Genomic DNA, 22,378 nt, shown 5'->3' on the forward strand with positions numbered 1-22,378 from the left:
GGCATTACATTAAAAAAATCTAATTTTATTTCTCTATTTTTATTGCGAATCTTCATTTAATCAGATCTCACGAAAAATATGTTACGGTGATTCGAAAAATGCGATATATGAGTCGACTATTATCAAAGCCGGCAATCTGACTTTTGGACAATGATTGGTAAATCAGAAAAACGAATTATTGACTTTGTATTCCATTGGCAGTCACAAAACTCTTCGGAACGACATCTTAGATAAATAACAGGTTAACTATTAACCGGTTATTTAATGCAGGTTTTGAACCGTATTCTTTGAAGGAGACGATTATATTCAAATCAATCTGTATTGACATATCAATAAAAAACTTTTGTCCAAATGCACAGATTGCCACCTTTGATAATAGACGACTCATATGTGAGTTGTCGTAGAATAAAAAAATTAAATAAAAAAAAAAAAAACAAGTCAAAACCGGTTTGTGTGTACAAAAGATTGTATAAAATTATATTTTAAATTCTCTTCAGGTCGCCACCCATTCTAGTGAAACATCGAATAAATAATTTCAATTCAGATTTTATCTCTTGAAAATCACTAAACACAAATGAACAATCAATTGTCTTTGAAAGTGAGTCATAGAGTGCAACACAATCGCATCGCGACCGCATTGTCTATGGAAATGCGACACCGCATGCATGCCAACATAGAAGGTATGAAATTCCTGACGCACGAACCTCGTAGAGCCTTCTATGGGCTTCTAAACGGAATAACATTTCCTATGCTTAGTGTCGGGTTAACTCAAAGCGGGCTCTGCTCAGTATGAGCGGACCTTTATCCTGATAGATTCACACAAGCACACACACTCGCAAGGAATTTAGATATTTTTGATGTGAAAAAGGACTTTTTGGTGTTATCCAAGCTCAATGTATTTTTTTTTATTGCTTAAATGGGTGAACGAACTCACAGCCCACCTGGTGTTAAGTGGTTACTGGAGCCCATACACATCTACAACGTAAATGCACCACCCACCTTGAGATATAAGTTCTAAGGTCTCAAATATAGTTACAATGACTGCCTCCCACCTTTCAAACCGAAACGCATTACTGCTTTACAGCAGAAATAGGCAGGACGGTGGTACCTGCCTGTGCGGACTCACAAGAGGTCCTACCACCAGTGAACTAAAACAAATTTAACAGAAAGCTGTCAACAGTCTTCGGTAACCGACTAACCTGATATTTTCGGCAGCAAACTCCTTAGATAGGAAGTGCTCAAAGGCGGCGGCCCCCGAGGGATCAGCCAGCAGCTGCTCTAGACTTAGAGACCAGCTCGCCACTCTAGAGCCTCCGCTACCTGAACTCATAGGAGCGGAGCCCTCGCTCATTTGCTGTGAACAATATTTTACATTTTACAACCACAACGATAGTTTGTTAAATGTAGCTTGATACGCGCGACATTTGACGTAATGACTAACGTGACCATACGCTTTGGGCGGGATTGTCCCGCTTTCAGGCTGTCGAACACCCTTGAGGTTCTCGCGTCCAAGGAGGAGTGTGGGATTAGTGGGACTTGGTAACTAACTGGGACTTTATGCCAACTTCCATATAACTTTTAGCATTGATAGATAAAAGCTCTCACGGCCTCTTGGTATTAACACCCAGCTATCTTTTTTTATTGTCCTTATAGACAGAGGAGCATACGGCCCACCTGATAGTGAGTAGTTACCTTCGCCCATGGACGACCGCAATGCCGGGGGCGGAGTTAAGCCGCTGCCTACTCATCTAACGTCTTCTCAGTGGTACTGCTGGTGGTAAGAGGTCTCGTGAGTCCGCACCGGGAAGTACTACATACCTGCCTATTTGTACCGTGAAGCAGTAACGCGTTTCGGTTTGAAGGGCGGGGCAGCCGTTGTACTGTAAAAACTGAGACCTTGGAACTTATATCTCAAGGTTGGCAGCGGCATTTACGTTATAGACGTCTATGGGTTCCGGTAACCACACAACACCATGTGGGCCGTAGGCTCATCCACACATCTATGGAAAAAAATAACTAGGGCTGCTGGAGTTGATACCTTATTGTACATGTTGCGGTGCTCCTGGTGGCGATACGAACTGCCGGCTCCGCTCCCGGTCGTCCAGCGGCGGAAAGGCGACGACTGCTCGCTCTGTCGACAAAACTTGACATTACAAGCTATACGAGGCTAAATAATTACGTTTAATGCTCTATTCCAGGGGTTCTGGTGGTAGGACCTCTTGTGAGTCCGTGCAGGGAGGTACCAGCCCGCCCTGCCTATTTCTGCCGTGAAGCAGTAATGCGTTTCGGTTTGAAGGGTGGGGTTGCCGTTGTAACTATACTGAGATCTTAGAACTTATATCTCAAGGTGGGTGGCGGCATTTACGTTGTAGATGTCTATGGGCTCCAGTAACCACTTAACACCAGGTGGGCTGTGAGCTCGTCCACCCATCTAAGCAATAAAAAAATAACAAAAAATGTTCTCAAACTTATTCTATATCTACTGCCCGCTTTGAAAATAAATTATTTTTTAGCGCCCACATTTTTCCAACTACTTTAAAACCACTATAGTGAGAGCTCAGTCGGTATATAAGAGTGCTCCTAGATGAAATGACAAATCGCTCGGATCAATCGCAAATCATACGGATTTATCGATTACGATTAATGGGCGACAGGCTAACCACGCACTCGCCTGCTGGTAAACGGTGGTGGGTGCCCATGGGCAACAACCAGTATATGCGGCTGCGGCTAATTTGCACTAAATACAACAGGATTAATAAAGAAATATGTGTATTTGAGAAGTATAGATGCATTATTTACAACTAAACGACTATAAATAAAAAAATAGTGATAGACCACACATAATACATATTCAAACCATCCGGTCCGCCCGTCTGCCGAGAATTAGCACGCGTTTGGTTGAAGATCTTTCCTTCCCTAAATGGGTACACGGGGGCCAATAGATTCCCTCGACCCTTAGCTACTAGTGCTAGAAAACTTCGATGGGTAAACGGGGACCAATAGATTCCCTCGACCCTAAGCTACTAGTGATAGAAAATTTCGCTGGGTAAACGGGGACCAATAGATTCCCTCGACTCTTAGCTACTAGTGATAGAAAACTATGATGGGTAAACGGGGACCAATAAATTTCCGCGACCCTTAGCCACCAGTGATAGAAAACTTCGATGGGTAAACGGGGACCAATAGATTCCCTCGACCCTTAGCTACTAATGATAGAAAACTTTGATGGATAAGCGGGGGCCAATAGATTCCCTCGACCCTTAGCTACTAGTGATAGAAAACTTCGCAAGTAACTAAGTGATATCTGTTCCAGTCTAACTGCTGGAAAGCCGTAGGGCATTTGACTTATTGTATTTAAGTGGACGTGAATACCAATTTAGCGGTGCGCTAGTTTATATAACCAAACAAACAGTAACATCCAGCTAAACATCAAAGTGATTCAGATCTACAATTTAAACAATAACGAAAGTAGAGTTCAGGGAAAATTTTCATTGTTTTATTCGCAAACAATGATACGACATGTGTATTTTTAATTATTACACGAAATTTTCCGTGTACTGCGACAGACGGCTAATACAATGCGGCCAAGCGAACATAGTATAGAATGTTTTACTGTTTAAACAATATCTATATTATCGTGGACAGGCTGCTGCAGAAGAGGAACCTGCTCTGTCCCAACTACGATGTGTTCGTTGAAGATCAGGTAAGGAGATTTATATATTTTAGGAGTTTTCTGTCCATTATTTGGGTCGCGACTCCGGGTCACTCGTGAACATACATCAGTTCGGAATCTATACTAATATATAAATCTACAGGTTTTTACGGATGTTCCGTTATAACTACTGAACCATGCATCATCATCATGGTTACAGGTACCAGATAACGGAAATAAATGTAAGATTTTTATTATACACATACATATTATATATTTAATATACATTCCATAATCCTGAAAAAGACATTTTATATTTATCATACAAATATCTTCCCTTGGCGGTATTCGAACCCGCGACCCTCTTGTGTAGTGACCATGTCGCTTACCACTACACCCGGCGGCCGTTAGTTATTTATAATTTGTCTGTAAGTCAAAAATACTCTAAAAATAGCTTACTTAGGATTTTTAGACATCATATTGTAAATAACGTATTTTTCTTCTGTTGCTGTTTAACGCAATAAAAACTCAACCGATTTTTGATGACATTTCTAAAGATTTAAGTAACAATTTATTTCATTGACATTATGGAAGCGCACAGATTAATTAAAATTCAGATACATTCCGATTAGTATTTCTTTGGTTTATAAACTTTTTTTTATCTTTTAATACGCAATTAATAATAAATTGTAAAATTAGTTTTAATAGTGCATTACGATTATTTAAACAAATTTTACACGACGGAAAAACCGCGATACGCAATATGCAAATAATATAGTCATTTCTTAAACAATCTTGTGTATTTAAATGTATGTATATTTACGGAGATATGTATGTGTATATGTATGTGTACATATATGTATATGTATTTCACTGGAATGGTACACCGCGCGTAGTTCGTTTCCAAATGATTCTTGTCCACCTGATGGTTGTTTGGAAGAGATCGCTCTTAGCGATAAGACCGCCAATTGTACTTTTTTGTTTTTAATGTATCGCACTGTTGATTTGTTTTTTGGTGTACAATAAAGAATACTCTCTCTCTCTCTCTCTCTCTAAATGTGTATATACTCAAGTCGAAAATGTTAGTAAAAAGATAATGGTGTAATGGACGGCCGGTTCCTGTAGAGAAACCTGAGCTGAGGAGTCATGCTGCGTGATGTCACCTCTCGGCTACATTATTGTTTACAGAGCCCACCTGATGTTAAATGGTCACCGGAGGCCATGGACATCGACAACATAAATACTGCAACTCACCATTTTTTCCCCATACCTATTCGCCGGTAGCCTAAGAGGCTATTTCAATTTCTTGCGGACGGGTAGGTGAGCTCACGGGCTCAACCTGAAAGAATTTGCTAACACTAGCCTTAGCAAGAGCAGTGCTTCGCAGAATCTACCACAGGATCGGAATCGCGACAGCCCTTCAAACCGAAACGCGTTACTGCTTCGCGTTCGAAATAGGCTGGATGATGGTACCTACCAGTGCGGGCTCACAAGACTTCAACCAATAAAATCAAATTTAATAATCTCGATAATTTATTATAGTAACCGGCAAACATCGTGAGCAAATGACCTTGGCTGCGCAGAACCGAATTTTAGATCACTTTGGTGGTGAGGGTGAGGCGCGACGGCAGGGGAAATCGTATCGAGCGCGTTATTGGTAGATCAGTCGAACCTTGCGTAAAGTACGCTTGCGTACAGTGAAAAATCTATCGTTATTAATCGTTAAGTTATATTTTATTATAATTGCTTGTTGACTTTGTTGCCATTGCTATTTGTTGAGTGTTTGTTGATTTTTTATAAAAAATACACTATGCCGCGACAAACTGGTGGAGTATTCAAAAGAAAGGGTAGAAAATTTGTGTACGACGTATATTGCTTCATTATAAAACAGGGGAAGAATGATATTATGGAAAAAGTAAAACAGACTTCGGAAGCAACAAAAACATCAGTGAGTACTGTTAGGTGCATTATTAACGAAGCTAAAGGCTCTGGCTTGCTCATCGTGCTTGGGACTCCGGGTAAGAAAAGATCAGGGAAGAAGAAAGTTACCGGAATGGATAGTTTCGTTCAATCTGTAATAAAAAGGCTTCGAAAATTTTAAAGAAGATATACATTTTAATGGCTCGGAATGAAGTTTACGACGAATTATGAAAGAGCTAGGCTTCAGATGGAAAAAAAAAACAGAAAATAATCGGAAGCTGGTAATTGAAAAAAGTAACATTCGATTACTACGAATCGAATATCTTCAAAAAATAATTAATTATAGACAAAAAAGAAGATCGAACCGACCGAGTCGTAAACTACACCGATGAGCCCTATGTCGACTTAACACGATGATGGCGACTCGGGTGATGAAAACAGTGATGATGATAATGGTCAAGATTATGATAACGAAAAAAAAATTACAAATACCAGCTTCGCTTCAACTGAACGAAGACCTGGCAACAGCTCTAGTTTTGACTTAATAGAAGGAATATCTATTTTACCCCAAGATTAAATTATTACAATTATTAACCTATATTTTTTGTTGATGTTCTAATAAATATATAAATAAATACATATGTTGATTTTAATAATTTAATTGCATTATGACGCAGAGTAAATAATATTTTTGCACGTGAGTGTACCATGCGCAAACTTACCCCCACTACGTCAACAAATGCTCAAGAAGTTTGCCGGCTATTATAGCTTTAATGTAATCAGTCTCAAACCCCGTAACCACGAGGCCTGTTAATAATTCAATACCTCGAAGACTTCAACAACGGATAAAACAGGTTTTATAACACCCCTTGAGCGCGAACCGTCGATAGATCGACTCTCTATTATTGGGTACGAAGGGCGGGGAGCGTCGGAACATCGACTGTTTGCGCAGTGTGATTATAGGTATTGACCCGTACGGACGTGTCTTAGCGCACACACAGGTTTATATATTTTGATAAATTAATAACATTTATAAATATCTACTTAGAATAATTATTTTGCTGTGAAATTAGCAGTAATTCATGTGTTTTTTTTGAAGTTTTTATAAGGTACGTTATTTTCAAGAATCCTTTAGCAATGTGAAAATAAGTTCAGCATTAAAAGGATTAAGATAATTTATCTGAGACGTTTAGAATTGAAATCGTACGCTACATTCGTATTGTGTTGACTCACATTTGTTTAAGTTTCCTTTCATTATGACAACAATCCGCTGACCTAAATTAGTCTTGGCTATTTTCTGGTAAACCCTGATGCGTTCGTTTTTATTTATTTACTGCGCAGATCGGAGCACGAGGTCACGGCCCGCCTGGTGGTGTTAACCACCAGTTGTCATAATATTATTACCGACTCAAATTGTAAATTATTTGAAGAATTTGATTGAAGTAATCCGGTTTATTTTCATTTTTTTTATTGCTTAGATGGGTGGACGAGCTCACAGCCCATCTGGTGTTAAGTGGTTACCGGAGCCCATAGACATCTACAACGTAAATGAGCCACCCACCTTGAGATATAAGTTCTGAGGTCTCAGTATAGTTACAACGGCTGCCCCACCCTTCAAACCGAAACGCATTACTGCTTCACGGCAGAAATAGGCAGGGCGGTGGTACCTACCCGCGCGGACTCACAAGAGGTCCTACCACCAGTAAAAGAAATTCGGTGTTGGACACAGGCCACTCGCAAGGCCCGCCACGCGACCCAATCGTGGGCTTCTCATCTTATCCATTACCCGCTATCATGCGTATATATCGTTGCTTCATCGGTCCATGCTCTTCACTATAGAACTCTTCTACCCCAGCGGTTTTCAAAAAAGGGGTTTTCGGTTTTTAATGATAATAAAAAACGCGAAATTAAACCGTAAAAGTACTTTTAATCATGTCCACCGCTCGTGAAATAGAATCGAAGAGAAAAACTATTAATAATTAATTTACAATGCGGAGGAAAAATATTGATCAGAATGAATTGCTTTAAGTTTTCGCGGTTATCTATCTATGAAACTGCAACAGCGTTGAAATGTCGCGAACTCATCAAATATTAAAATCGTTGTAAGAACCCGTCAAATAATTGTATTTAGAGCATTATTTACATTGTAGTACATACTTCAATTATATACAGCAAGATTTTCACTAGTCCCAAATCTTCATCAAAGAACTTCTATAATTATATAATATATAGATACAATTATTCTCTTCAATTTAATCAGAAAGGCGAAAGAAAAAATATATTATCGTCTCACATTTTGAGACATGTAAAGTTTTTCCAAAGCATGAACCGATTAAATTCGCATTTAAATAAACGTTAACAAATATTTAATTAAATATTACCTGGTCTTGACTTTCGTCCGTGTACCATACAACCATATTTGAGATCTATTTCAATATGTATAAAACACCTTTTAGCCGAAACAAATTCGAACACAACCTTTTTTAAAACACAATTTATTAAAGTGTTTTTTCTTAAAGAATTAAGCACAGGGATTCGATTTAAACATCACAAATTAATAAAGTAACAATATTTTTTTTTAAATGTAGGCACAGGAATTCGTTCCCGTCCGCCGATATCAGAAGACTGGCTCATTAGCGTTCCTGAATGCGCAACGGCGTCATCCTCACGGACGCACACAACCACAGATGCACCCACACATTGTTCAATAACAATAACAATACACGGGCGTTAGCCAAACAGTATCCGGCGCGTATGGTGCAAGTTACAAGAAGAACACCTTTATAAGTTTTATTTTAATTTAGTGAAACATGTTCAGTGCGCCCGGGTTTTGCGAATTTATTTGCATAGTCGGACAGACAGCGTGTCTAATTCGAGTACAATGTTAACTGTTGCTAACTTATATTACGACGTTAATTATAATATTTAATAGAACTTTTTTTTCTTTTTTTTTACCTATTCTAGTAACCTCGAGGGGTTATTCTAGATTCGCCGAATTAATAGGTGAGCTCACGGGGCTCGAACCTGACGATGTCGCTAATACGAACCCTAGCAAAAGCCGTGCTTTGTAGAATCTACCAGTGGATCGGAAACGCTGCCCACTGAAAAGATCCGGCGAGAAACTCGGTGGGCTGTGTTTGTGGGTTTATTGACTCGCCGAGCCCTTCATCGGAAACGACGGGTTCGACGAGAACGATGACGAACATCTTGAGTGAAATATATATTCATCATACCTTTTAAACCAATTACTGGTGGTAGGACCTCTTGTGAATCCGCGCGGGTAGGTATCACCACCCTGCCTATTCCTGCCGTGAAGCAGTAATGCGTTTCGGTTTGAATAGTGGGACAGCCGTTGTAACTATACTTGAGACGTTAGAACTTATATCTCAAGGTGTGTGGCGCATTTACGCCGTAGATGTCTATGGGCTCCAGTAACCACTTAACACCAAGTGGGCTGTGAGCTCGTCCACCCATCTAAGCAATAATAAAAAAAAAAAACGATTAAAATTCGTTTCATAAGCGTAGAAATTGAAAAAAACCGTCGTTTGTGTTAATTTCACGACTTGTTTGTGTTCAACAATTATTTCCAGTTTATTCAATAATTTTTTTAATGGGATTATTGACATATATGTCAAATTTAAAATATATTTATTTATCGTAAATTCTACGGCACTTCAAAGTTACGTCGTAAGTTAATCCGTAACGCTTTCGGTGAGCCGAAGGTAAGAGATAAACACTTAGTTCACTTACTGATATCATTAATACTTATCATGTATCGTGTGATCTTTTACACAAGACCTTTAAGATTTACTTACACAAGTCGATGCAAATATATTTTTTGCCTACATCCGTTATGTAAATATTATCAATGTATAGTCGTGAAAAAAAAAGCACGACCCGCTACCTCTTATAACTTGTTCGTTGTATGTAAAACGTCAATAGGACCATCAACATAGGAGCACAGTAATCGTTTCTGGCTACTGTCATTGCGATTCCTATAAGTACTGCTTTTTAAACGACCAACAACAGACGAGGGAGAAATTGTTGTGTCGAGGTCCACTGAATTTCTCGCTGGATCTTCTCATTGGATCGTAAATCCGATCCGGTGGTAGATTCAGCGAAGGTTAGGGCTAGTGTTAGCAAATTCTCCCAGGTTTAGCCTGTGAGCTGACCTACCCGTCCAGGCGTACCTGGAATAGCCAGTCAGGCTACCAGAGGTAGAGAAAAAAAATTGTGGTGTCGCGATGTATTTTCTTTAGCCGTTACTGTCTCTAAGATTTATTAAAAGGCACCTCATTCTTGTTTACTTCTGATGACATTTAAACCATTTGAACAGTAGGGTTACGTACAATAGAGACGTACAATATGACCTTATTATATTTGAGGACCGTATATCAGCTATCAAATGTGGCTATATATAGGACACATTGTTCAAAGACGCAAGGGAAACATCGTCCACCAAGCCAGTATTTAGTTATTCCTGCCCCGCTGATCGACCTAGCTGTTCAGAACTTGGGTATTCACAATAGTTCTTAAAAGTATTCAATGTCCCTTTTGGGTATATATACAAAATGATGTAATGACAACACAGATTCGTAAACGATGAAGCAAACTTTTGATTGGTTGCTAGGTATTTGTACCGGTCTGGGGGTCATTGAGGAGATGGCAATTATCTCAATTGCGCAGAAAGTTAAAGAGAAGTAGACGGCTTAATTTTTCAAGCTACAATATATAAAATAAAAAACATTAGAGGCACACGATAAATCACGTGCGAATTTTGCAAAATATGGGGAAGGATAATATATAGTAAAACTAGATGTTTCATACAAGTTTCATAATTTAAAAATAATTCACACGAAAGCTGATCGTTTGAGAGGAAATTCAAATTCGATATCGTTTCGCAGAACTGTGAGGAAAAAACGGGAAGATTCATAACGATTTGCGGGAATAATGTTTCCTTCCGCATATCCGTAAAATCTTTCGCGCACCTAAAATTTCAAGAAAGATTTTTAATCTCGTTATTTTGGATTTCCCTAAATGTCGTATTCATTTAGATATATATGTATATTCAGTTTTAGTTACGTCGATAGCGTGTATGTAGATTTCTGAGTGCCGACCGTGCATCGGAAACCGCAGCTTTTTTGTTTTTTTTTGTTCCTACCTAAGCGATGGTCTATACAGTCTAAAGAGACCATGTTAGCGACGCCGTGCTAGTATTAGGTGAGCTCACGGGGCTCAAACCTGACGATGTTGCTAATACGAACCCTAGGAAAAGCCGTGCTTCGCAGAATCTACCACCGGATCGGAAACGCGACCCACTAAGAAGATCCGGCGAAAAACTCAGTGGGCTGTGTCTGTAGGTTAATTTACTCGCCCAGCCCTTCGTCGCAAGCAACGGGCTCGACGAGAACGATGACCGGTGCTTGGGGTATCTAATAACACCGTTGGTGGATCGGGAGGATCCGAGATGACGTGTTTGGGGCGACGTCGACTGCTGTCCATTCTTTCCGCAGGATCGGCGATGTAGTTACCGGCGGCCACGATGAGAGGGTCCTCGGGTCGTGCCGCTTTATCGACATGGAAAAGCCGCAACGTTGATAGACCAATATAAGGTGGGCATACAATCTGGTGAAGGTCGCGGAAATCCCACTAGATGCGGGAAGGGCAAGATTGGCGGGGGACAGGATTTACCATGTCGAGTATCGCCAACGTCTAAAGACGATGTTGGCTGTGGTAAACAAGCAAACTCTTTAGGCTAGGCGCATGTGGCAAGTGCTTGGCGATCCGTGAGTTTTCGACGCTTACGTCAATCAACTCTGCTGATATTTTGTACAAGATCTTGCAAATTATCAATACAATGAGATAATTTCTGTCTTCTTTTAAATATCAGATTAGAAAAAGGATAAGAGTTGAGATTAAAACGGACTGAGTCGCACGATCGATCTTATTAATTCAACATTCAACATGATTACATTTTCCTGTTTATTTAACAAAAATGATGCACCTATATATTTTTTATTTTTGTTTATTGCTTAGATGGATGGACGAGCTCACAGCCCACCTGGTGTTAAGTGATTACTGGAGCCCATAGACATCTACAACGTAAATGCGCCACCCACCTCGAGATATAAGTTCTAAGGTCTCAGTATCAGTCTCAGTACAACGGCTACCCCACCCTTCGAACCGAAACGCATTACTACTTCACGGCGGAAATAGGCGGGGTGGTGGTACCTACCCGTGCGGACTCCTAAGAGGTCCTACCACCAGTGAAGGTGAAGTTGAGGTGATATCTCTGGATTCCGACTATACACCGGATAGACCATGAGTTCAGTCACCCATCTACGCAATAAAAAAGTGGTCTAATTATTTGGAGAAAATTATATTTGGAGATAATCGTTCGTCAGCAAAACAGTATGACGTGCACATCTAGGACGTAAACATTACCCTTGCTTAAATACGCAGATGCTCTCCGAGTAGCCGTGTGCTTAGCGCGAGTTTTTTAACGTTCTCGATCGCGTAAAAGTTAACTCAAATTTGTATGGAGTTGGAACAGCGCCCCTAGCGGCAAACGAAGGGAAACTGTCTAAGAGATCGATCTAAAAGTTAACAAAACTCGGACTAAGCATAAAGGGCTCTATAAAACATTGACGTGCGCCTAATAAACACCATGAAATACAAGTTGCATTCGATTAATGTTATCGACAACTTATAAACTAACTTTTTTCAAAAGTGGGTACGTAGGTAGGTATAGTAACCGGCAAACATCGTGAGCAAATGACCTTGGCTGCGCAGACCCGAATTTTAGATCACTTTGGTGGTGAGGGTGAGGCGCGACGGCAGGGGAAATCGTATCGAGCGCGTTATTGGTAGATCAGTCGAACCTTGCGTAAAGTACGCTTGCGTACAGTGAAAAATCTATCGTTATTAATCGTTAAGTTATATTTTATTATAATTGCTTGTTGACTTTGTTGCCATTGCTATTTGTTGAGTGTTTTTTGATTTTTTATAAAAAATACACTATGCCGCGACAAACTGGTGGAGTATTCAAAAGAAAGGGTAGAAAAATTGTGTACGACGTATATTGCTTCATTATAAAACAGGGGAAGAATGATATTATGGAAAAAGTAAAACAGACTTCGGAAGCAACAAAAACATCAGTGAGTACTGTTAGGTGCATTATTAACGAAGCTAAAGGCTCTGGCTTGCTCATCGTGCTTGGGACTCCGGGTAAGAAAAGATCAGGGAAGAAGAAAGTTACCGGAATGGATAGTTTCGTTCAATCTGTAATAAAAAGACTTCGAAAATTTTAAAGAAGATATACATTTTAATGGCTCGGAATGAAGTTTACGACGAATTATGAAAGAGCTAGACTTCAGATGGAAAAAAAAAACAGAAAATAATCGGAAGCTGGTAATTGAAAAAAGTAACATTCGATTACTACGAATCGAATATCTTCAAAAAATAATTAATTATAGACAAAAAAGAAGATCGAACCGACCGAGTCGTAAACTACACCGATGAGCCCTATGTCGACTTAACACGATGATGGCGACTCGGGTGATGAAAACAGTGATGATGATAATGGTCAAGATTATGATAACGAAAAAAAAATTACAAATACCAGCTTCGCTTCAACTGAACGAAGACCTGGCAACAGCTCTAGTTTTGACTTAATAGAAGGAATATCTATTTTACCCCAAGATTAAATTATTACAATTATTAACCTATATTTTTTGTTGATGTTCTAATAAATATATAAATAAATACATATGTTGATTTTAATAATTTAATTGCATTATGACGCAGAGTAAATAATATTTTTGCACGTGAGTGTACCATGCGCAAACTTACCCCCACTACGTCAACAAATGCTCAAGAAGTTTGCCGGCTATTATACATGATCTCACGCAATAAATCAAACAGACATTTATCGATGCACAATTCGTATTCTCCTCACAATAATTAGAAAACATTTAATTGACTCATACTCATATGTAGGTCGCTTGATAACTCCGAGAAGGATCGCCTTGCGCCGTGTGTCATCACATTAATATTAGTAGCTATTAATTCACTATTTTAATTAGTTTTATTGTTTTCGTAGTTTAGTGTTGTCTGAGTGTATCTATTTATCTATGCTGTTTAGATGACCAGGGACCGAAACAAAGATGTTTTATCATTTGAATCACTGCCATGATTTGGTATGTCTTCAGGGCAATGATGGGGCTGTCTCGGTGTCTGTGTAGCGCGTCGACGATATTCGCGGAGGCTCACGTAGATGAGGCTTTTACGCGATCATTCGTAAGCGCGTGGCCTCCGCGTGGCGCCGGCTCCGGGACAGCCCGAACAGCCTCCTGGCCGCGATAGGGAGTCGCTATTGCTGCCCTATACTGAGGCACTGGAATGGAGTCCATGTTGGCTCAAGACCAGCCATGGTCAATGTAAAATAAATAAAATGTACTTATTATTACTTCATATGGAATTTAATTAAGAATAATAAAAATTTATTATTATTATTATTAAATGCATGAAATAGAACGACTGTCTTGTGTTGATCGTAAATAAACTTTCCTGGTTCACCAACAACAAATTTACACTGGCGGAAAAAGGTAGGATGGGTAGGTAGGTACCGACTCCTGCTAGTGTTGACCAAAAGTAGTCATAAAAGTAACATGGACCGTTACGGAAGAGAAGATGCGACCTCATGTCTTGAGGTATGAGGATCACATTGTGCCGCTTATGAGGCCCAGTGACCACGCTCATCTATATCACCTGTATCATATAAAAAAAAGTAAAAAAGAAAAACGAATATCGTTATATTTTTCCTTGCCTCTTCCTTAAGAATTACTTTTAATTATGTAATTGTTTCTCAATATTAAAATAGCATAATTCATATAATCAGTGTGCTTAGTGCGAGTTTTGTAACGTTCTCGATAGCGTAAAAGTTAACTCAGATTTGTATGGAGTTGGGACGTTTGCCTACGTTTGCCGACTCTGAATTCCATTAGCACAAAAAAATATCCCACCCATAAATAACTAACAGCAAACATATACATATATAAAGATTAAAATCACTATCACTAAATTACATTTTTATTGTACTGTAGATTGTACTGTACTGCCTTATCGTATTATGAGATCTCTTCCAGATAAACTAAATATTTCGTTAGAACCACCAGGAAACGAGTACACGAGCTCTCTTTGAGCATTGTCGTAGGTCGCTTGAGCACTCGTGAACATAATTCACGTTTCAAGATTAAAACTATTTGTGATACGCCTTTTATAGTGATTCTACTGTTTAAATTACATGCAACGTAACATTCTAGATAGTTGATAGATATGTTGTCATTATAAGTAGTATGCTAATTATGAGTTCAATAGTTTAATAACGTTACCAGTAATTTTTTTATTTATTGTTGTAAGCGGAGAGGCGAGTGCACGGTCTTGAAGATAAGTGGATAAATTCAAACTTAGGACTTAGCGATCATAATTGTTCGTAATGTTTTATGATAACGCAAAAAAAAAACTTACTTATAACAAAAATATATTTACTGCTTACTAAGCAATTTTAAAATAAAATAAAATATTGAAAAAACTCACAATCCTCTTCATTTTAGAAACAAATCTATCCAAAGCGTCCGTCGGCATTATTTTAATCGGAAGAAAACGCGAAATTATTTTTATTATTTCCTTAAAACGCGTCCGCTCTCAGAGGAGGTTATTTGGATACTGAAAGAGTATTCTCTGTGTGGTGCACCTGACGCGCGTATGTGGGTGTATTAATTACGTTATCAGATGTGTGACAATGTCGCGGGGTTTGTGTACGAAAATAGATCATATCACGATAAGGCTAACGTCAAAGCATATATGAAGTGTATTCATATGAGATTATTGTAAAAAATCTCTCATCTGTCTTGTCTAATATCTACATTAACGTAGCTTAGAGTTCAATATCGTTTAACGATATATTTTTTGGCCTATATATCTTTTATTGGTGGAAGGACGTCTTGTGAGTCCGCGCGGGTTGGTACCACCACCCTGCCTATTTCTGCCGTGAAGCAGTAATGCGTTTCGGTTTGAAGGGCGGGGCAACCGTTGTAACTATACTGAGACCTTAGAACTTATATCTCAAGATGGGTGGCGCATTTATGTTGTAGATGTCTATGGGCCCCAGTAACCACTTAACACCAGGTGGGCTGTGAGCTCGTCCATACACCTAAGCAATAAAAAAAAAACATGAAGAGAATACAAATGTCTTATGTTCTGATTCATGTTTCACATCCTATGCCCTTCTTAAAAACTAGATTTCAAAAGAATCCTAAAGGGCAAGCAACGACTCGGCTCTGAAGTTGCAACTGCTCATGAGCATTGGTGACCGTTGACCTTCATTTGGGCCATATGTCTGCCTTCGAAGCCAAAATTGCTTAATATTTAATCCCAAAATTGAAAGTAAATATTTGTATACTCTACTAATCAAACCCGGATTGTTTTGCTGGCTAATCTTTTATTCGACTTTATTTCGATCGCTACGAAACTCCACAGGAACTCCGGCTAGTCCGATCTGTAATTTCTTGAAATTTTTATCGAAATATATCTGGCTGTGTCGGTGTATATAGGGAAGATACATAAACACATCGACTTTTATATCAATATCGACCACCGGGGTCTTTCTATGTTTCAATTTTTCATAAATTTATCATTTATTTAGACCCAGAAAAACATAATATGGACAATCACACGCACAAATAGTATTTCTTTTATTACAATAAGTTACAAACAAGCTCGTCCATTTCCAAACTAAAAATGATTATTATGCAATGCCAATTCTAATTTTTATAGTTAAATACCAGTCAGGGTATTTTCAGTATGAGTAATTGTTACCCGTTTTGAGCTTTATGTAGTTTTCTTTTCAGGAAGCTTGGGGAACTACACTAGAACTTAAATAAACTGATCGCTTTATCATACTTCATCATTTAAACCAATTTAGCGATCTCCACAAGATACTCTTGAATATAGGAAAATAACATGCGTCATTATCACAATACCACAAAGGGATTTTGTAGGTACCGCACAAGGACGGCGATTAAAGTCCCTTACTAGGTCTCCAAAAACAAATAAACGATAAGATTAAAAGGGTCTGTAATGTAAGCAATGTAGAATTCAATATTTGTTCTTCCCTGTTAACTTTGGACTATCACGGTGTAGCTGGTAAAAAATCATCTCTATAGTCTCTTATGACTGAGGCTTTATGTTTGAAAAATGGAACAGGATTTCCTCAAATATTGTTTTTATGGTCACTTTCGTTCATGCTACTAGTCACTAAAATTTATGAACATTATACAATACTATTCTTTTCTTTGTTTAGGAAAATCGATGACTTGCAATAACACAAAACTGAAATGACTGAAACACACACATAAAGGATACCAAAAGATACAAAGTTAGATGATTTTGTTTCGACAGTTCTTCTGTGAGCCGCGATTCAGCATGGAAGTAAATAGTGGTCCGTTTTTTGGATTTGATAGGCGCATTGACGGCTCAACCTTTAAAATAATCCAACAATAGTAAATCAAAGTTTTTTTATTAAAATGGATACATTTACCAACAGTCTGTATATGAAGTGAGCAAGAGAGAACACCATGTCTGTAACCCAAATATAAATATTAAACTTATGTTTGTGTGTGCGTCGTTCCTCCGGGGGTCGGTCACTTCAGGGACGGTCCCGGGGCAGGAGGGGCGAGGGGGCCTGCTCGTATATTGTCATTGCCGGAGTCCCTAAGCATCTAAAGTCTCGAATTATATTGTATAGGCTCTACCAAACTTTTTGCTTCATAGGCCGCTGGTGTATTTAGACGCCGCCATTACGTCACAGTGACGTCATAATGGTTCCTAATGACGTTTCGATAGCTAACGCCCCCGCCTTGCAATGAACCGCGTCGACCACATGCGATAGGGACGCATGAAATAACATCAGTGTACGTAAATCAATTAGTCAACGTAGCTCGCTACTGTTCGAGTGGTACATGATAATTAAATATAAATTAATACGTGACGCAAAAACTTTGTACCACTTTTTACGCAAAATGCGCAGAGGGAGGAGTATGAAATTTCTCACACTTTTACACAATATAGTGAAGGGGTGCAGAATAGTAATATTTTTTACATTAAATCAATAGAAAAACGATCAATAGAACGGCTTTCCTCATCTATTTCTTGCCGGAAAACCTTCGCAAGTCATGACCTCATCGGCAGGGACGTCTTAAATTAGGCTGGGGCCCTTGGGCACACAAGAATTTGAGGCCCTTTTGGAAAGTAAAAAAAGCGAATTATAATAACATTTTTTTACTGAGTATGACCATTTATTATAGGTAATCAAATACGGTATGATATAACATGTCATTAATGATATTAGAATGCTGCTGGTTTTTTGGTTACGATCACGATAACGGAAACCGAATAAATGTGTGAGAGAAATTGTCGGTCCTTAGGGGCCCCCTGAGAATGGGGGCCCTGGGCACGGGCCCCGTGTGCCCTTATGGTAAAGACGGTATTGCTCATCTGGTCCCGCATTGCGTTTGCCGGCGCGCGCTCTCCTCTCAAGAACTCCTCTGCTTAAACGATAGCTAGTTCTGTGGCAAATATGCTTAGTTCACTGCCACGTCAGCCTGCAGATTCTCTGAGCTACGTCGATGACTTTAATTCCTTATTTACGTAAACATTGAGTTAAAACTTTTACAATGTGCAAAGTATAAATACCAGCGGTACAGCCACTCATACACACACACACACCATATTAATATTGAGTAAACAAAGCACAGGTTCCTATTTACACGTGTACCAGATAATTTATGAATTACAATGTTGAATTAGGCTAATTATGGAAACGTCCATTTACTTTGGATTTGTATGTATGTTGTCTTGGTATTAGTAGTTTAAGTTTTAAGAATAGAATTGAGATTGTGATGTCGTATTGAAGATCGCGGCGAACATTTTTTAGATTTTTATTTTAGTTTTTAATGCGCAGACAATTTAACGAGCTCACGTCCCACCTGGTGTTAAGTGATACATGAGCTGATATAATCTATACTATTTTTTTTGTTTGAACGCGCTAATCTGAGGAACTACTGGTCCGATTTGAAAAATTCTTTCACTGTTAGATAGCCCATTCAGTGAGGAAGGCTATACGCTATATAACATTACGGTAAGGCTAATACAAGTGGAGCACCAATTAAGAATATTTCAAAATAGGGGTTTAAATAGCTCCTTAACATTCTATAATTCAAAAATATTTTCACTTTCTACGTAAATGAAGTGGGGGTAAAATTTGATGCCACAGTTACTATTCCGCGCGGACGAAGCCGCGGGCAAAAGCTAATATATTATAATGTGAATGACACCACCCACTTTAAGATATGTCGAAGTTTCAATTGTACAAAGATTGCCCCAGTCTTTAAATTAGGCAACTCATATTACGTCTCATGATCAATAAATTCGGTTATTATTATTTCTAAAAGTCAAACGAAACAGCCATTATATTTTAAAGTTTTTCATTACAGCATCGCGCGCATGAATAAACTTTTATTCCTTTCCTATTCGCTGGTAGCCTAAGCGGTTATTCTAGCTTCATGGGGAGCTAACGCGCTCAACTTGAAAGAATTTGCAAATACTAACAGCAGCAGCGTCGCACTATTGCTTACATCTTAAGGATGTGTATTTACGTAAACTAGAGGTCCCGCAGTAGTCGAAATTCGACTATAATTAATTGGAATTGTAAGTTTGTACACTAATATGATTGTATTTTATACTTCTATAATCACAAATTTCGCCAAAGCTACACTATAAAAAAATATTAATAAAAACAAACAATATGTAATCTATTCTCAATTTGACCACAGACGTCAAGAACAAAAGTTTGACAATAAATAGTATGCATGCGTGTGTGCGTCAAACATATGGTATGTAGTGTGTGTAATGTTTTCTTTATTGATTTAATGTATCTTTTATGCACTATTTAGAAAAAATATTAGCATTGTGCACTTCTTCTCTATATTCACTATAAGTGTGGAAAATTTCATACTCCTTCGTCCGCGCAATTTTCTTAAAAAGGGATACAAAGTTTTTGCTTCACGTATTATATACGTAAATGGTTTGTACTTACCAAATTTCTTTTGTATATTTTATAAACAAAAAAATGTATTTCGTAAGTCAGTTCTAAATTTACGCTGAGATACTAGAACTAGAATAAGAAAGAAATGTTCACTGTTTTTTAACACTGAAGTCTTTATTTTAATCACTCAACACCGCTGTGGCCAAAAGCAGTTCCCATTACGAGTGGTTTTCGAATCAATTTATTCGCTCACTGTAACCAAAAAAAATCGACTTTTCTTCAATCAGGAACATTTTCTATGTGATCTAGGGATCGAATAAAATTTTGCGGAATTGACTGTGCTGATATTCCGTTTAGTATTTACAGTATGGTCTACCGCATTATCTTTACAGTTCGAGTTCATTGCCAGTTGATTATTCACTCAAAACCACACTCCGGAAAGTTTCGACAAAAAATCCCTTCACCTTCAAAAACTATCATCACTTACACAATGGCGGATGCACAGAATTTTTATTCCAAATTTCACGTATTTAACTGTAATAATGTACGTTACGGAAGGTTTAACATCTAACAAAGCCGGACAGTTACTGTCGGCATTCCCACACCGTGTGTACGTGAAACAATAGTCAGCGTTCATTGCGAATATGTTAGCGCCGTTCCAATGGTAGCACAGTGTGGTTTTACACGGAAAAAACAAAACGCAAAATAACTCTATTGATTTTTATAATTTGTTAATTATGTTTGCAAACGTCATTCGCATGAAAAATGAATTTATATTTTTTTATAGCCTATCGAACTATGAGTTGGAAAACTATTGAACAAACAAACTGATAATCTATTCTGCAAACGGTACGTCAGACTTGTCGAAAGATAACCATCGTCCAATTCGTCTATCTATATATATAAAATAAAGTCGTGTTAGTTACACTATTTATAACTCAAGAATGGCTGAACTGATTTGGCTGAAAATTGGTGAGGAGGTAGCTTAGAACCAGGAGAAGGACATAGGATTTTTCCTTTTTATCACATTCCCGTGGGACGTGCCATGAAACGTGGTATAACAAAACGCAACTGAAATGGAATAACAAAACGCAACTGACAGCTAAACGTAATATGTTCTATGGTTAAATAAAGTAGAATTTTGAAGTTGACGTGTTTAAAGCAAACTGCGTGGCGGAACAAAGTTCGCCGGGTCCGCTAGTATTACATATATTTGGAACCAGCTATACTAATAGCTATGTTCACGTGACTCTTTGTAAATTAAACCCGCATAAATAATTTATTAAACCATGAGACATGGTCACAGCGCGATTCAACGCCATCTATCACTACCAGTTTACAAATCTAAACTGAAAACCGTGGTCTAGGAACAAAATCTATTCAGAAGATTGATCGAAATCTATTGAGTAGGTAGTATTTGCGTAATGCGTGACAATGGCAGATTCTATCATTTTATTTATTCATTAGATAGCAGATTAGCAACAGTGAGGACATGTTAAGTGAGGCACCTTGCGTCACACAGGTGACTTGAAAAACTAAAAAAACAACACTAAGAATAGTTTGCGAGGTGTCAGATTTTTGTAGATTCCTACAATTTTCTATATATCAGGAGGTGAAAGATTGGATAAAGTAAAGTTTAAACTTTAAGGATTAGGTTTAAGAATAAGGTAAGATATTAGAAAGTCGAGGCGATTGGCCAACCCCACGTGGGGGCTACGGACCGTCGGACGGACCTACGAATCGTGGCGAAGGACGTCTCACCTTTCGTCTGGTGCAGGTGCTGACCGGGCACGGATGCTTCGGGAAGTACCTGCGCCGGATAGGGGCTGAGCCGACGACGAGGTGTCACCATTGTGGACACGACCTGGACACGGCGCGGCGGCGGAGCATACGCTCGCTGTCTGCCCCGCTTGGGAGGTGCAGCGCCGTGTCCTGGTCGCAAAGATAGGACCTGACTTGTCGCTGCCTGGCGTCGTGGCGTCGATGCTTGGCAGCGATGAGTCATGGAAGGCTATGCTCGACTTCTGCGAGTGCACCATCTCGCAGAAGGAGGCGGCGGGGCGAGTGAGGGAAAGCTCTCCTCACTACGCAGAAACCCGCCGCCGCCGAGCAGGGGGTCGGGACCGGGGTCGTATCCGTGACCTGGCCCCCTAAGAGCTAGGGGTCCCACACGTTTTGTGCGGGGAGGGACCCAGACGTGGGGTGGCGTGCTCTGCACGCTCACCCGCAATAGGAAGCCAGGTGATGGTAGACCGCGTTCCCCCGACCGCTCTGGGGAAGGTGTAACGCGGCGCCATCAAAGCGGGCTCTCGGCCCGCTGAACGAGGGAACCGGTGGTCGTGTCGCTGGCGGCCACCGGTCCGGCGTCCGTGGGACGGTGGGATGGATGTAATGTGCTCTGCGTCAACCCTGTCCCGCCGTTTCAATAGCCCCGACTGGGCTCCGGCCCGGTCCGAGGTAGGGCGCCGGTTGTGAGCGGCAGGAGTTTTTAGTGAGGTTCAACTCCCACATACCCCACCTGCCGCGCGGGTGGGGATCCGGCGATTTTCTCCTGTGGAAAAAAAAACAAAAACAAAAAGGTATTAGAAAAGGTAAGGTTTAATAATTTGTGATTAAAAGTGTGTTTTATTTAGTACTAGCGACTCGCCCTCGCTTCGCTTCGGAAACATTAAATATTGTTATTGATAGGCGAAGCCCGCCAT

At 39.4% G+C, this 22,378-nt stretch overlaps 1 protein-coding gene across 4 annotated transcripts in view; it reads right to left on the minus strand.

Moving 5' to 3' along the window:
• loco (regulator of G protein signaling family member locomotion defects) overlaps positions 1-22,378 on the minus strand; it is a 110,632-nt gene that overhangs the window by 12,571 nt on the left and 75,683 nt on the right. For all 4 annotated transcript variants that reach the window (XM_089728812.1, XM_089728814.1, XM_089728815.1 and 1 more), the window contains 2 exons: positions 2,039-2,131; positions 1,200-1,354 (listed from right to left, as the gene is read on the minus strand). In XM_089728812.1, coding sequence (XP_089584938.1) covers positions 1,200-1,354; positions 2,039-2,131 — 248 coding nt within the window. The remainder of the gene's footprint in view (positions 1-1,199; positions 1,355-2,038; positions 2,132-22,378) is intronic.

Source organism: Bombyx mandarina, chromosome 07, assembly GCF_030267445.1.
Source record: "Bombyx mandarina strain Sakado chromosome 07, ASM3026744v2".
In the NCBI taxonomy this organism is placed as follows: domain Eukaryota; kingdom Metazoa; phylum Arthropoda; class Insecta; order Lepidoptera; family Bombycidae; genus Bombyx; species Bombyx mandarina.